The sequence below is a fragment of the Anolis carolinensis genome, chromosome 1 (genome assembly GCF_035594765.1).
Source record: "Anolis carolinensis isolate JA03-04 chromosome 1, rAnoCar3.1.pri, whole genome shotgun sequence".
Taxonomy (NCBI): Eukaryota; Metazoa; Chordata; class Lepidosauria; order Squamata; family Dactyloidae; genus Anolis; species Anolis carolinensis.
Genome location: NC_085841.1, coordinates 40,566,312 through 40,581,306, shown reverse-complemented (window position 1 = coordinate 40,581,306; position 14,995 = coordinate 40,566,312). Strand labels below are relative to the sequence as shown.

General features: G+C 39.7%; 1 protein-coding gene across 1 annotated transcript in view; it reads right to left on the bottom strand.

Moving 5' to 3' along the window:
• Positions 1-14,995, bottom strand: part of capn13 (calpain 13) — a 126,002-nt gene that overhangs the window by 15,989 nt on the left and 95,018 nt on the right. Inside the window, exons 9-11 of the mRNA XM_062973057.1 lie at positions 12,990-13,064; positions 11,594-11,754; positions 4,946-5,082 (exon numbers count right to left, since the gene is read on the bottom strand). Coding sequence (XP_062829127.1) covers positions 4,946-5,082; positions 11,594-11,754; positions 12,990-13,064 — 373 coding nt within the window. The remainder of the gene's footprint in view (positions 1-4,945; positions 5,083-11,593; positions 11,755-12,989; positions 13,065-14,995) is intronic.

Here is a 14,995-nt window from a genome sequence, read left to right as displayed (position 1 = left end):
GACCCATCGGTTTGTGACAATTACAGACCAATCTCCAACCTCCCATTTTTGGGCAAGGTTCTGGAGCGGGTGGTTGCCACGCAGCTCCAGGAGTTCCTCGATGACACTGATTTTCTGGACCGCTCGCAGTCTGGCTTCAGGCCTGGGCACAGTACTGAGATGGCTTTGGTCGCCTTGGTGGATGACCTCCGCAGGGAGCTGGACAGGGGGAGTGTGACCCTGCTGGTTCTCCTGGATATCTCAGCGGCTTTCGATACCATCGACCATGGTATCCTTCTGGGGAGGCTCTCTGGGATGGGGTTCGGGGGCACGGTTCTGCTGTGGCTCCAGTCCTTCCTGGAGGGTCGTTCCCAGATGGTGAAGCTGGGGGACACCTGCTCGGACCCCTGGCCTTTGACCTGTGGGGTTCCGCAGGGGTCTATTTTATCCCCCATGCTATTTAACATCTACATGAAACCGCTGGGAGAGGTCATCCGGAGTTTTGGAGGGCGTTGCCATCTCTACGCAGATGACACGCAAATCCACTATTCCTTTCCACCTGACTCCAAGGAAGCCCCTCGGGTGCTGAACCAGTGCCTGGCTGCTGTGGCAGACTGGATGAGGAGGAACAACCTGTATTGGGTGGCAACCTGTGCTGGACGGGGTTGCACTCCCCCTGAAATCACAGGTTCGCAGTTTGGGGGTCCTCCTGGATTCAGCGTTGACGCTTGAAGCACAGGTGTCGGCGCTGGCCGGGAGGGCTTTCGCACAACTCAAACTTGTGCGCCAACTGCGACCATACCTCGTGAAGTCTGATTTGACCACGGTGGTCCATGCCTTAGTTACCTCTAGACTGGACTACTGTAATGCGCTCTACGTGGGGCTTCCCTTGAAGACGGCCCGGAAATTACAATTGGTCCAACGCTCGGCAGCCAGATTAATAACGGGGGCGAGTTACAGGGAGAGATCCACTCCCCTGTTTAAGGAGCTCCACTGGCTGCCGTTCATTTTCCGGTCCCAATTCAAGGTGCAGACTATCATCTATAAAGCCCTAAATGGTTTGGGACCCACCTACCTCCGTGACCGTATTTCCTTTCATAAACCTGCCCGATCTTTACGATTATCCGGGGAGGCCCTTTTAGCACCACTGTCTTTATCCCAGGCCCGCCTTGTGAGTACAAGGGAGAGGGCCTTTTCTGCTGTGGCCCCCCGATTGTGGAACTCACTGCCTACTGAAATTAGGCAAGCTCCCACGCTGTTAGCTTTTAGGAAAGACTTGAAAACATGGCTCTTCCGCTGTGCCTTTGGTGAGTAACTTGTTATTTCTGTGTTACTCCCACCCCGAACATCTATCCTCTAGATTACCCCACTTCCATATGTCCCTGCCCGCAGTGGAGTACCCCTATGTCCCTCTCACCCCAGGTTTTATCTTTGTGTTCACGTGGCCTGCCCTTGTTTTACTGGTTTTTTTTTATTTCTTGATGCTGATGCATTTATTGTATTTTTAATGGTGCTATGTTATGTTGTTTTATATTTTGTTATATTGTATTGCTCTGGGCATGGCCCCATGTTAGCCGCCCCGAGTCCCCATTGGGGAGATGGTGGCGGGGTATAAATAAAGTTTATTATTATTATTATTATTATTATTATTATTATTATTATTATTATTATGACTAGAATGGCACAGTAGTATTTAGTATACAAACCCATGAAACTACAAGGATATAGCAATACCTCAGCTGAGACCTAAACTACTACTTACATTTATAACATTTCTGCCTATATTTTGGAGGTTTTATATGTTTTGTATTGAAGTGGGCAAAGTATGGCCATAGGCTAGCACATGCCCTCCTGGAATTGTTTTTGTAGACCTGAGGGCCCCTCAGAGTACAAATGTACATACATATACATATATATATGTTGCCTGGTCCTCCAGTGACTCTCAATGTTCACAGGCATTTTGCCCTACTTTTAGTACCCCTGAGCAAAGTAAAGTTCAGGATAAGACTTTTGCAAAATCACGAAGCAAACCATAGGAGATCAAGTGGGAAATGTTTATGCTTCCCTGACAACTTTTACTGGTTGTCATGGGGGATGCAACCATTTCATACTCTTTGTTCTGAACACTACTGTATGGTTTAAGTCTCATTAAATTAACTTTCTATTGGTTGAAATGTAATGGTCTGTAACTATAATGGCATTCTCTTCTTCTAGTAGCAACTAATTAATATATTTGGAACATTATGCTATTCTTGCCTTAAGGAGAACATTTGCCATTTGACCTAACAGCAATGTTGATGAAAAACTAAAAATAAATCTGGAGATGAAAAATAGTGGAGCCGTAATTATTCTGCAACTGCAGCCTTCATGATAACTAATGTGATGCCAAAGGGAGTCAAACTGTAATAATGAAACTAGTTACTCTACAACAGGGGTCCCCAAACTAAGGCCCCTGGTCATTTACGGCCCCACCCTAAAATTTAGACATAGGGTCACCCTTAGTCTGAAATGACTTGAAGGCACAGAACAACAATCCTAATTAACTTGACTATCTCATCAGATAAAAGCAGGCCCACACTTCCTATTGAAATACTGGTACATTTATATTGGTTATTTTTTTTTCTTCATTTTAAATATTTTATTGTTCATTTTTTTTGCATTTGAAATAAGATATGTGCTGTATGCATAGAAATTCGTTCATGTTTTTTTTCAAACTGTAGTCTGCACACCCAACAGTCTGAGAGATGGGGAGTTGGCTCTCTGTTTAGAAAGTATGAAGATCTCTGCTCTTCAAAATGGTTGAGAATCATGCAGGCCTACAGCTGTTGTTGAACTGCAACTTTTAGCAACCCTCACTACTGAGTATGCTGGTTGAAAGTGATGGGAGCTATAGTGCACCCCACATTATCCTGTGGGCTGCCTGATTCCCATCCCTTCTCCAGGGTAAATCCAGTAAGATTAGAGAAGAAAGTATAACCTTAAGTATATTTTGTTACAGAAATGTATGCCTCGATGTCTTCTTCTTCCAGCCATTTACTACACACTTACTTCATATATTTGGTTTGATTTTATGTTCTTAATAAAAAAAATTCAACACTCTTGAGTTAATAAATGCTTTTCTTTTTTAATAGCTCTAGAACAACTATAAGCCTTTCCTTCCACATGAAGTTGCTTGAAGCTGTTGATCTAACCATCCTATTGGTAATATCTACTGAGCAAAAAAACAGCTCTAAGGAAACAAGTAGTATAAACACCCAAATTCTAACACAGATATGCAAGACTTGAGTTCCAATTTAATTTTGTTGAATGTTTCTACTGAAATTGTTGGGTTTTTTTCCTCCCTGGACTGCACAAGTTTCTTGGGTCATCAAGTTTCCAAACCTCTATTAGTAGCTCGTCTAGTCAGGCAGAGGGATTCCTTTCTCCACATTCCTAGGCATGCTTTCCCAAAAGAGCTTTGTCTTTACTCCTCCTGCTAGCCACTGTCTCCTCCCCCTCCCCTTTGATTGTTTAATAATGACATTTATGTGAGGGAACTTCTTCCAGTTTGAACTGCCCCTGGGCTGGCCATGTGGCCATTTGCCATTTCCCTTCTGCCTTTTCTTCCTTCCAGTAAGGATGCACTTTACCTCTCTCTAGGCCAGTCCCCAGATGTTTTTTGCCTACAGCTCCCAGAAATCCCAGCCAGTTTGCCAGCTGTTGGGATTTCTGGGAGTTGAAGGACAAAAACATCTTGGGACCCCAGGTTGAGAACCACTGCTCTAGGCAAAATGTAGCTGCATGGAGCTTTTTTGACTTTTTACCTTTTACCTTTCTTAGAAGATAAGATTTAGTAAGCTAGATAGCTCCAAGACCTTTTTGATCAAGAATGTACTTCTTTTTTTTCAATAAATACTTTTGAACCTAAAGTTTTGACATCCTGATGAATGGAAGCTTATCCTAGCTCACCACATGTAAGTTTCTGCTGTTTATGAAGCTTACTTCTGGTACTCTGCTATATTTATGGTAGAATCACTCCAACTGAGGGTTATTTTGAGTTTAACAACTCAGATTCCTGAACAGAAATGAATTTTTGAAAGTAGGGTTAAGGAGCACCTCATATTTCAAACCAGATTCATATTCACATCCCATAATACCAAATCCAAACTCTGTTCCAACAGAGTGATAGCCATAACCACTCACAGAAGAACAAGAGTTTGGTCAAGGCACCTGACTTTTTTGAAGTACCATTTTTTATATTTAAAAACACACAGGTACTAAAGCAATAGCAATCCTTTCCACAGAAGAAATTGAAACTGGGAATTGGGCAATGCTCCGTTATTTATTCCTGTATCGGTTAGGGGGGCGGGAGAGAGAAAACTGATGGATTGCAGTGAGCAGTCAAAACTTCAATAAACACAGCAACATTCTGTCATAGGTCTCACTTAAAATTTCAATGTTTCAAGTTTTCTTCTCATTCCAAAGTCCAGGGGCTGCACACATGTCTCCCACTGGACCTGGGAGGGCTGATCTACCCACATAAAAAAAATGAGATGATGCGGGGGGAGGGGGGGAGAGATTGTTAAATGAACCTATTTCATAAGCCTGGCAAAGAAAAATCAGCTAAGGGAATAGCTCATGAGCAGCAACAAAACTTCTTAGATTGAAGCTTAAACACCTAAGACTGCAGTTGCTTTCTCCCTGGGTGGATACAATTTCATTTTAGGACACCAGTCTCTGATATTAGCTTTGTTTTTTGTTTTTTTACTGTCTGTATATTAGCAACAGCTGCAGCAGCACTATCACCATTGTTGCTGCTACTATCACAACTCCTGTCTTCTATAAAGCAAGATGATAGGGGAGAAAATCTTCTCTAATGGTTGCAGGAATAGAAAGGAAAGAGGGGAGAAGTCCTTTATAACATTTACCTTGAATACAGAGGAATATACACTTTTTAATTTTTTTAAAGTTAACTGGTATGACTTACCCTAACAATTACAAAGCCAATGTGTACCCTGTCCGTATCATTTCTAGGATCCTGTGAAAGTGCTACTACAAGATTGTAGTTCTTCATTTCAGGCTCTGGGACCTGGATGAAATACTGAGGATTTCTGGAAAGGATATCTGTAGCGAAAATGATGAGTTTGGTTATCAGGTATGCATATGTGAAGACCTCATTTTGTATATCTCTGTTTTACAATGTCCTCCTCCACTAAAACACACATATGCCATGGTGGATAATGGATTCCATGTGGGTGGTACAGGGAAACCACCCAAAGTTATAGCCTGTGCATTAAACAAGTCATCCAAAGTGTATATAGCTGTGTCGGTGTGTATACCTGTGTGTATTTTGGCCTATAAGTTGCTCTTGAATTTCATAGAATTTTGTTAGGCAAGGAATATGCTGAAGTGGTTTTCCATTGCCTTCCTCTGAAATATAGTCCACAACACCATTTCAGAGGAAATCCCCCACAGAGTATTAATCAGGGCTAATTCTGCTTAGCTTCCAGGTGCTACATCTCTTTGAGGAAAGTGGTTCAGCACTTTGGATAGCTCCTTTATTACTCAGATCTGGAAAGCTTCTGCTGATTTGAAAGGAACATTGCTAAACATGTTCCAAGATTCCTGGGAGAGGCAAAGTAACATGCTATCCTTCAGTGTGTCTGCCTCTCTAGTACCTACCTAGCACAATTACAACAAGTCAGGAATGTTTAAAAGTGTTGATATATAACAAGTACTAGAACGCACATGACCTGGAAAGTAGCAGAACTTGGAAGAGACAATGTTTGACTTAGGGTACATCAACACTGTAGAATTAATCAATGTTATGGAATCATGAGAACTGTAGCTTTACAAAGTCTTTAACCTTCTTTCCAAATAATGGTGGTACCTCACCAAACTACAAATCCCAAGATTGCATAGCAATGAACCATGGCAGTTAAAGTGGTGTCAAACTACATTAATTCCACAGTGTAGATGCACCCTGATTCACTTTTCATACTTAATATTGTTAACCTTGATTGTAACTATATTTTAAATGTAAATCACCAAAGTAGAATGTAAATTAACATGACAATGATAACAACAGCAACAACAGTATTAAAAATGTAACTTCCTCAACTACCCTGGCCACAATAGTCCTTGCCCTTTCTTCCTTGATTTTCTTCAATAATCCTACAAGTAATGCTTTGATATTTTCTGCTAGTGGTATGATGTCATCTGCATATTTTAAGTTATTTATTCTATGTATGCTTGCAATTTGATTCCTATTGCCTCTTTTGTTCTTTTCTGATTTTTTTCTCCACATGTGATAAAGTTCTTTGTTATAGAATACTGAACACCACTTTCCTTGTATGGGAAATAATGCAATAGCACTGTGATTACTGTAATCCCTGGTACCATTTTTCTTGGGGATTGTATTAAGCATTTCCAATCTGTTTTGTTTTCCATATATTTGACATATTTTGGATAGAACTATTCTAACTTTGGAGCTTGAAGTGGCTCTATTGGTATTAGAGGCGATTCAATTGTCAGGCAAAATAGTCATTTGCCTGTGGCGCCTTCCTCCTGGGGGCGCCCTCGAGCCCCCTGGGAGGATGGCGCCATCTCCCGCCTCCTTGCCCTTCAGCCCGGGCCTTCCCTCCATGAGGAAAGTCCCAGGCAGGCCGCAGCAGCAAGGGCAGCCAGGCAGGGGGCGGGGCCAGCCCGCGCAGGGGGCGGGGCCAGCCCGCTGGGGCCTCCCACTGCGGACCGCAGGGCCTGGCCCCACCACGACCAGGCCCAGGCCTTCCCACCACGGCATGGGTCTTCTCTCTGTGAGGGAAGGCCCAGGCAAGCTGCAACAGCAAGGTCAGCCAGGCTGCAACAGCAAGGTCAGCCAGGCGGGGGGCGGGGCCAGCCCGCGCAGGGGGCGGGGATAGGCCACACGGGGGCGGGGCCAGGCTGGTTGGGCGGCCCCGCCTCCTGCCTGGCCCCGCCCACCGCCCTGCATGGCAAGTGATGTCTGTCTTGATACTGGGAGCTGTTGTTTCGGTGCCTTCAAGTCAGGGTGGGGGAAAGAACTCTTGTCTGTTTGAGGTGCAGTTGGCCACCTTGATTAGCATTGAATGGGCTTGCAGTTTCAAAGCCTGGCTGATTTCTGCCTAGAGGAATCCTTTGTTGGGAGGTGTTAACAAAGGATTCCTCCAGGCAGCTACCAGCCAGGCCTTGAAACTGCTGGCCATAAGCTAATCAAGGTGGCAAACTGCAACATTCACAGTACCTCAAACAGACAAGGGTTCTTTCTCCCACTCTGGACATAAATAAACCTCACTTAATGATTTATTTTTGTTTTGATTCCCTCAGCTTTTGGATTTTGCTCTTTGTTTACTGTTTTGATTTTAGAGTTTTTCAAATATTGGTTTCCAGATTTTGTTCATTTTTATCATGGTTCCCTTCTTTCTGTTGAAATTGTCCACATGCTTGTGGATTTCAAGAGAAACCAAGAGAAGGAATGCTCTAAGGAGGTATTAGGGAGAGTAGGAAGAGACCCAGAAAGGCCATTTAGTCCAACCCCCTCCTGCTTCCATGCAGCAAAAAGCACAATAAAAGCCACAGCAAATGGCAACCCAGTAGTTTTCCATGTATCCCTCTACACTACCTTATTTAGATTTTAAAGAAATATCTAGAAACAGAATAATACTATTGCTATATTCTCCCCCCCCCAAAAAATGGTGCACAATAGAGTTCAATTAAGGCCCCATCTACACTGTCATATAATCTAGTTTCAACATGTGGGTTAACTTCATTGATTCCTGCCTAAAGGAATCCTTTGTTGGGAGGTGTTAACAAAGGATTCCTCCAGGCAGCTACCAGCCAGGCCTTGAAACTGCTGGCCATATGCTAATCAAGGTGGCAAACTCAAGCAGACAAGAGTTCTTTCTCCTAATATATGTGTTTGTATACACACATGCATATATACATATATACATATATACAATATAATTTACAATAATATATAATATTATAATATATTGTATATGCATATAATATTAATATTATTTTGTAATAAAATATAATACTAATAATATAATATATTAATATAAATTATATATCATATATTACATGTAATATTATTAATAATATTACAATATATAGATATAGTACAATATGGTAATTTATTACCAGTCTCGTGCTATGCTAATAATATAATATTGTATTTAAATTTAATTTGTAAGCCACTCTGAGTCCCCTTTGGGGTGAGAAGGGTGGGATATAAATGCATTAAATAAATAAATAAATAAATAAATAAATATGTGGGTGATCTGATTAGATAATCTGGATTATATGGCAGTGTAGAAAGGGTCTTGAGGGCCTTCCACACAGCCATATAACCCAGAATATCTGGGTTACTAGACGCAGACAACCCACACAGCCATATAACCCAGAATATCAAGGCAGAAAATCCCACAATATCTGCTTTGAATTGGAATATATGGCAGTGTGGACTCAGATAACCTAGGTTGCTTCCACGCAGCCATAAAACCCTAAATATCAAGACAGAAAATCCCACAGTGTCTGCTTTGGACTGGGTTATCTGAGTCCACATTGCCTTATATCCCAGTTCAAAGCAAAAAATGAGGGATTTTATTCAGCTGTGTGGAAGGGGCCTTAGGGAAAAATGATCCTTGCCATCATAATCTAGTGCAAGTGGTGAGCATGGTCCCAGGATCTCATTCTAGGTTTTGAAATGGATTATATTAATCTTCACTGCCAGATAATCTGTGCTAAACAGATAATCTGGAATCAGATCTTGGGATATAGGCCAATGTAGGTGAAGGTCCTGGAGTAGGAATATGGGTGTGTGTGTGTGTGTGTATAGGGAGCTCCCAGTGGCGCAGTGGGTTAAACCACTGAGCTACTGAACCGAAAGGTTGCAGGTTCAGATCTGGGGAGCGGAATGAGCACCCGCTGTTAGCCTCAGCTTCTTCCAGCCTAGCAGTTTGAAAACATGCAAATGTGAGTAGATCAATAGGTACTGCTCTGGCAGGAAGGTAACGGCCACCGCCGCTGCCACCTTCAGGTCAGCAACCCAATAATTCGTTGGCTGTTTGAATCTGGGGAGCAGGGGGAGCTCCCGCTGTTAGCTCCAGCTTCTGCCAACCTAGTAGTTCAGTGATTGGTTTTTTTTTTGGGGGGGGGGGTGCCAAAATTTCTGTTCGCCTACACTTGAAAATTATCTTGGACCGGCTCTGATTGGTATGCTGTCTGTTCCTGGCGATTTATATCTTCAAAGTGCTCTGATTGCAGCTTTCACTTTCCTTTCTCAATGTGTAGGTTTCTCATCAAATTCTTCTTCAATGTAGGAGTCTGTCATCTTTTTGTTTCTACTTAGTCATGTAATGATCTCATTCTTGATTTAAATTTCCTTTTAAAAGCACAGATCTTGTGGAAGAGGTTCTCTTATTCTTCCTTGAGAGTTGAGCTTTTTCATCTTTCTCATTTTTATATTAGCTATCAGGTGTTGTCCATATATATACTTGTTTTTTTGCTTGCTTGAATAATGTTTTTGTGATGAACAAACTATTGGCCTTATGAAATTGAATCTGGCACCTTCTACAGTGACTATTTAATGCAGTTCAAACTGCACTGTATGGTCAGTGTAGACTCATATAATGCAGTTCAATGTTGTTCAATGAAGTAAAACTGACCATATGAGTCTACACTGACCATTTGGGGTGTGCAAAGTTTTCATTAGTCATCATAAGTCATATCAAATTAGTTAAATTCATACTTATGATGCGATATCCGATGAGCAGGCATGGTCTGTGCCAAAAATTTAAGAATCAAAACTAACCCAATACCTTTTCATTTGAATTTTGAAAATCTTGGAAGCCTCCCAAAGTCAGTTTCATTTTCAGCACAAGGAAGCAAAGCAAAGCCATAAAGCCTGCCTCTCCTCTTTAAATTAATTATTTCTCGCCATTAGGAGAGGGAAGCAGCAGGGAAAAAGCAGAGTTCGCTGGGAAACAGATTGAGAAAGCACAGAATTTTGGGAAATATGGTTTGGGAATTCAAAAGGCCCAATTCAAAAGGCCCTGCCCTAAACTACATTTCCCAGAATTCTGCTCAGCATCAGAAAGCCTCAATTAGGATAGGGGAGCGATTTATTCCTCCGTAGCAGCAGCCAGCCAGAGTTCCAATAAATTGTTGAATCCTCAAAGAGGAGGACTGACTGATTCTTCTAGTAAGTTAGTTGCTGGGCTGGGAAGAAATCCCTAAATGGAAGTTCTATACGAAATACATTCTATGAGTTATCTGTTGTGGCTTTTTAAAAACAAAACATTGTTGTCAAAACTTTTTTTAAAAACTAAAATTAGTAGATATATGAATACTTCTGAAAGTTGGGGGGAATGATCCCCCCCGTTATCTTGTGTCATTGTAGAGAAAATTCAAGGAGATAGCTCTTGTAGTTTTCTTTTTAAAAATGTTGTTTATACAAACCTTGAAAATTCCCCAAAATCCATGGATAAGTGAAACATTTGGAAACTTGATGGGTTAACAGTGGTAAATCTGTTCTGCCATTGTAGCAAGTTTCACTCCAATAGCTGTAACAATGAGGGAGAAAGGAGCCCCTGAAGTTTCCCCACTTGCACAATTACTATAACGAAAAAGTGACAAAATTCTGTTACTCTTGTTATAGTAATGACAGTTTTACTAATGGATAAGTGAAACATTTGGAAACTTGATGGGTTAACAGTGGTAAATTTGTTCTGCCACTGTAGCAAGTTTCACCCCAATAGCTGTAAAAATGAGGGAGAAAGGAGCCCCTGAAGTTTCCCCACTTGCACAATTACTATCACGAAAAAGTGACAAAATTATGTTACTTTTGTTATAGCAATGACAGTTTTACTAACGATACTTTAGAAATACTTTAGAATTGAAAAGACAGCACCCCTAATTTCATAATGTCTTTTGAAGCATTTTTTTATCATTTGCACAGCCCTACTGACCATATAATACAGTTTAAACTGTATTAAATGATCAGTGTAGATTGGGTCTCAGACACTCTTCTACTTTATTTCTTGATCCTAGGCTAAAATTTCCTACAACCCTTGAGTCTGCTGTGCATCCTGCTTTTGTATCCCAGACATCTATGCTTAAAAAGAATACCTGATTTGGTACATGATCAATTTTTATCCTAGACTCCAACACAGAATCTTTAGATTTCTTCTTCTGTTGCCTTGGGGCACAAACTGGGTTATGGTTATACTGATGGTTTCCCCCTGATGTTTCACTGATATTATTCAGTCAGACTTTGCATTATATCCTTTGACTGCTTTTGTTACATCCCTCCATACTATGAATGAATACCACTCCAAGAACCTTTGTCTAAATACACAAAGCACTACACCAAACTAGCTTGCACAATAGAGGTCTATTGAGTTGTAAAACCAAGATCTGTCTTTTTCTTTCAATGAATATATGAATATATAGTCTTCTACTATGCATTGAATGATGTCTATAGAACAAGGATAGATAAAAAATGCATGCATTTAACACTTATTTTTCCCATTTAGATTCTGAGAATTGTTTATTATTTGGAAATTGATTTAAATCTAAAGAAATGACCAAGAGAAGTTTAGGGTTATTTTACCTTCATAATAACTGTTTCCTAGAGAGGCTCCTGAAAATTTGTTGACATGCTTATCCACAGACCAAGTAGTGTTCCTCTGTTCTCCAGAGTCCAGGCATGTTGGCACATCGTTGCAAATAATCAGGAATGAAAAGTTGTCTCTGAAATCTTTATAAGATATCCTGATAAAAGATAAGATGTTTTATTCCAGTTAAATTCCAGTTGTTATAAAGCAATTACAGTAGAGTCTCACTTATCCAAGCTAAACGGGCCGGCAGAAGCTTAGATAAGCGAATATCTTGGATAATAAGGAGGGATTAAGGAAAAGCCTATTAAACATCAAATTAGGTTATGATTTTACAAATTAAGCACCAAGACATCATGTTATACAACAAATTTGACAGAAAAAGTAGTTTAATATGCAGTAATATTATGTTGTAATTACTGTATTTACGAATTTAGCACCAAAATATCATGATATATTGAAAACATTGACGACAAAAATGGCTTGGATAATCCAGAAGCTTGGATAAGCAAGGCTTGGATAAGTGAGACTCTACTGTACTTCTAAACGTATTATGGTTGTTTAAAGGAACCCCAGATAAATTACTCAACGAGGAGATTGTACAGTCTTTATTTTATAATCTCTGCAAGTTTTGATCACATTTTCAGTCCTAGCCTGCAGACATGTGGGTTACAAAGGGTTTTTTTTAAAAGAAAATTGAATGTATAGAATTCTAACAAAATTAATTAAAAATAGAAGCAGAAATTGTTTGCTGTGACCCAAAGAGCACCCTTTACTCAGAAAAGGCTTCACAAGCAACAGTCCAGTATTTAGAGATCAACTCCAAACTAGTGATGTAGTATAGAATCATAGAATTGAAAGTAATTATTTCTCAATTTCTTCAAAAAGTAAGTAAAATAGTCACACAGACCCCCTAAAAAAGGAATGCTGTAAGACACTGAATTCTATTGTGTTACAACTTACAAAACATCTTTCTCCTTTTTATCTTATCACAACACATCATGAATAGCTTGCTAAAAGATTGTGTTGTCGAAGGCTTTCATAGCCAGAATCACAGAGTTGTTGTGTGTTTTCTAGGCTGTATGGCCATGTTCCAGAAGCATTCTTTCCTGACGTTTTGTCCACATCTATGGCAGGCATCCTCAGAGGTTGTGACAAATTTCTACTTGTCTTTTTAATGCATTTTGTTAGAATTCTATACATTACACTATATGTCACAATATTTGATGTTAAATGTGGGCAAAATGTCCACTTTGATGGAAAAGGTTGACAAAAAATGAGTTAAAAATGAACCAACCAGCATTCTTACCCACCCCTATTTCTAAGCTTGAGGATCTTGACTATATTGTAATGACAAGCCTAGGAAAATAGGTTTTCTAATGGTAATCATACCAAAACTCGCCATCATCCTTATCCTCATAGAGTTTTTTCCTGTACGGTATTGGAACGTGCTGCCACTCCACAGAACTATAAAGAATGCAAAGCCATGAAAACCACAGAATGTCATGAAAAATCGAAACACAGTATATATGCATGCTTGCAAACACTATTTTCTATCACAATGCATTAAAAAATATATATTTACAAATAGGTGGGTTTTTTTTTGCAGGCTGATGGTGGTGGTATATATTTCTTGATCAGAGACTGTTTCAGAACACCTGGACAAGTATTAAGAAGGTTTGCTATGTTCTGGTTCATAGATTGATTAGGGAAGGGTTAAATTAAGCCTATAAATTAAATTAAGCAGACATTAAATGAGAAATTAATGAACTTCCCTGCCATCCTTATGTGGTTCTTGTAATGTATAATGTGAAGTATGTAATCAAAAGTAATTCAGCCATAGATTTGTCAGTGATGGATTTGAACTAAGCTTGGCATGAATTAAAAAATCAAAACAAGATTCCATTTTTTATCTGCTGAACATGTGCTGAGATGTACAGCCCAGATTCAATGAAAGCCAATAGCAACATTTTCACTATTTCCAATGTTCTTTGAAGGCATTTTTGGTACAGAAATTATTATTTCTATCCTTAACTGCTGATACGAGACATACAGAGTTTCATCCCACAAACTTTGCATTAGCTATCTACTCTAGCACTGTTATTCTCAAGTTGTAGTTTTATAATTAAGTGGTAATTGTGTTGTCTGCATAGCATTAACTAAGCATGAATCAACAACTGTATTGATCTGTACCAACTTAAGTCTGCTCCACCAAATTAACCTGCATCAAATTAAACTTCCACATCGAAAAAAGGAATATTCTATTATTGTTTGCTGAACTTCAGATACATTTGCATATAACCATTAAGCTATACAGTATTAACATAACACAGTGCTATCCATAAAATTTTCAAACTTGAAACAAATTGAAATAGGTGCCATCCCCCTGACCCCATCTCTAATGCTTCTTTGTTGCTTACTAGCTAACCTGTATATAGTTGAAGTTCTTTCATGTTTAGTATTATGATGCAACCTTGGGCGTAATGCCACCCTAGTCTGTAATTATCAGTATTGTCAGGTAGGTGAGTTCAGTTAACACTCCCTTTAGCATGCATTCAGAAATCTCAAACAAGAATTTTACGATGTTTTATCTAAATTGGCATTGTCTAAGTTTTACCTTGTCTAAACACCTTATTTAGCAAGATATCCCATTGCAAGGAATGACTATGTCTGTTTCCAGCATTATGGACCATTGCTGAAGTCCATGGAAACAACCATGAGATTGCTTGTTCCTGCTTATTCCGAGATCAGCTTTTATCTTTTATCATATTTCTGCTTATCCTGAGATCAGCTTTTAACCAGATCATTGACATTTTCTAACCCATAATTTTACTAGTTTATGCTGATCTTACTTAGCCGCGAATCAATGATAATTTATCAGAGGAGTCTCTTAACTTGGTTATCGGCTGTCAAGCAGATTAGGTGTTGTTGTTGTTGTTGTTGTTTTACTATGAATAACCTACATATGAGACTAAAGCTGAAAAAAAATCTTTCTAGTCTATAAAAATTTAGTTTAAAATTCTTAGCTCTTAGTTTCTACATGCTAGTATAAAATCACAAAGCACAAGTCCATTATGTTATTTTAGGTTTTACTAAGTTCAATATGTGCAGGCTTAAATCACTCCCTGAGAAATCAATGGAAGACACAAGATCCTAATTTTGTGCCCCAAGGCTGATTCTAGTGAAATTTTCAAACATGAAAAAGAATATTCCACAGAGTAAGAAAAAGTAGATAAAATGCTTGCAACCAGGACCAGACCTTAAATCATTTAAATTGACTTTCTGGCAATGCTGGATGAGATATTGGGTAGGCAGTAGTAGTAGCAGTCTGCCAATCAATCTGTCCTTGCCTCCCCACACCCCCAATGTGGGCAGAAGTTCTGGGAAGACTTCTGCTC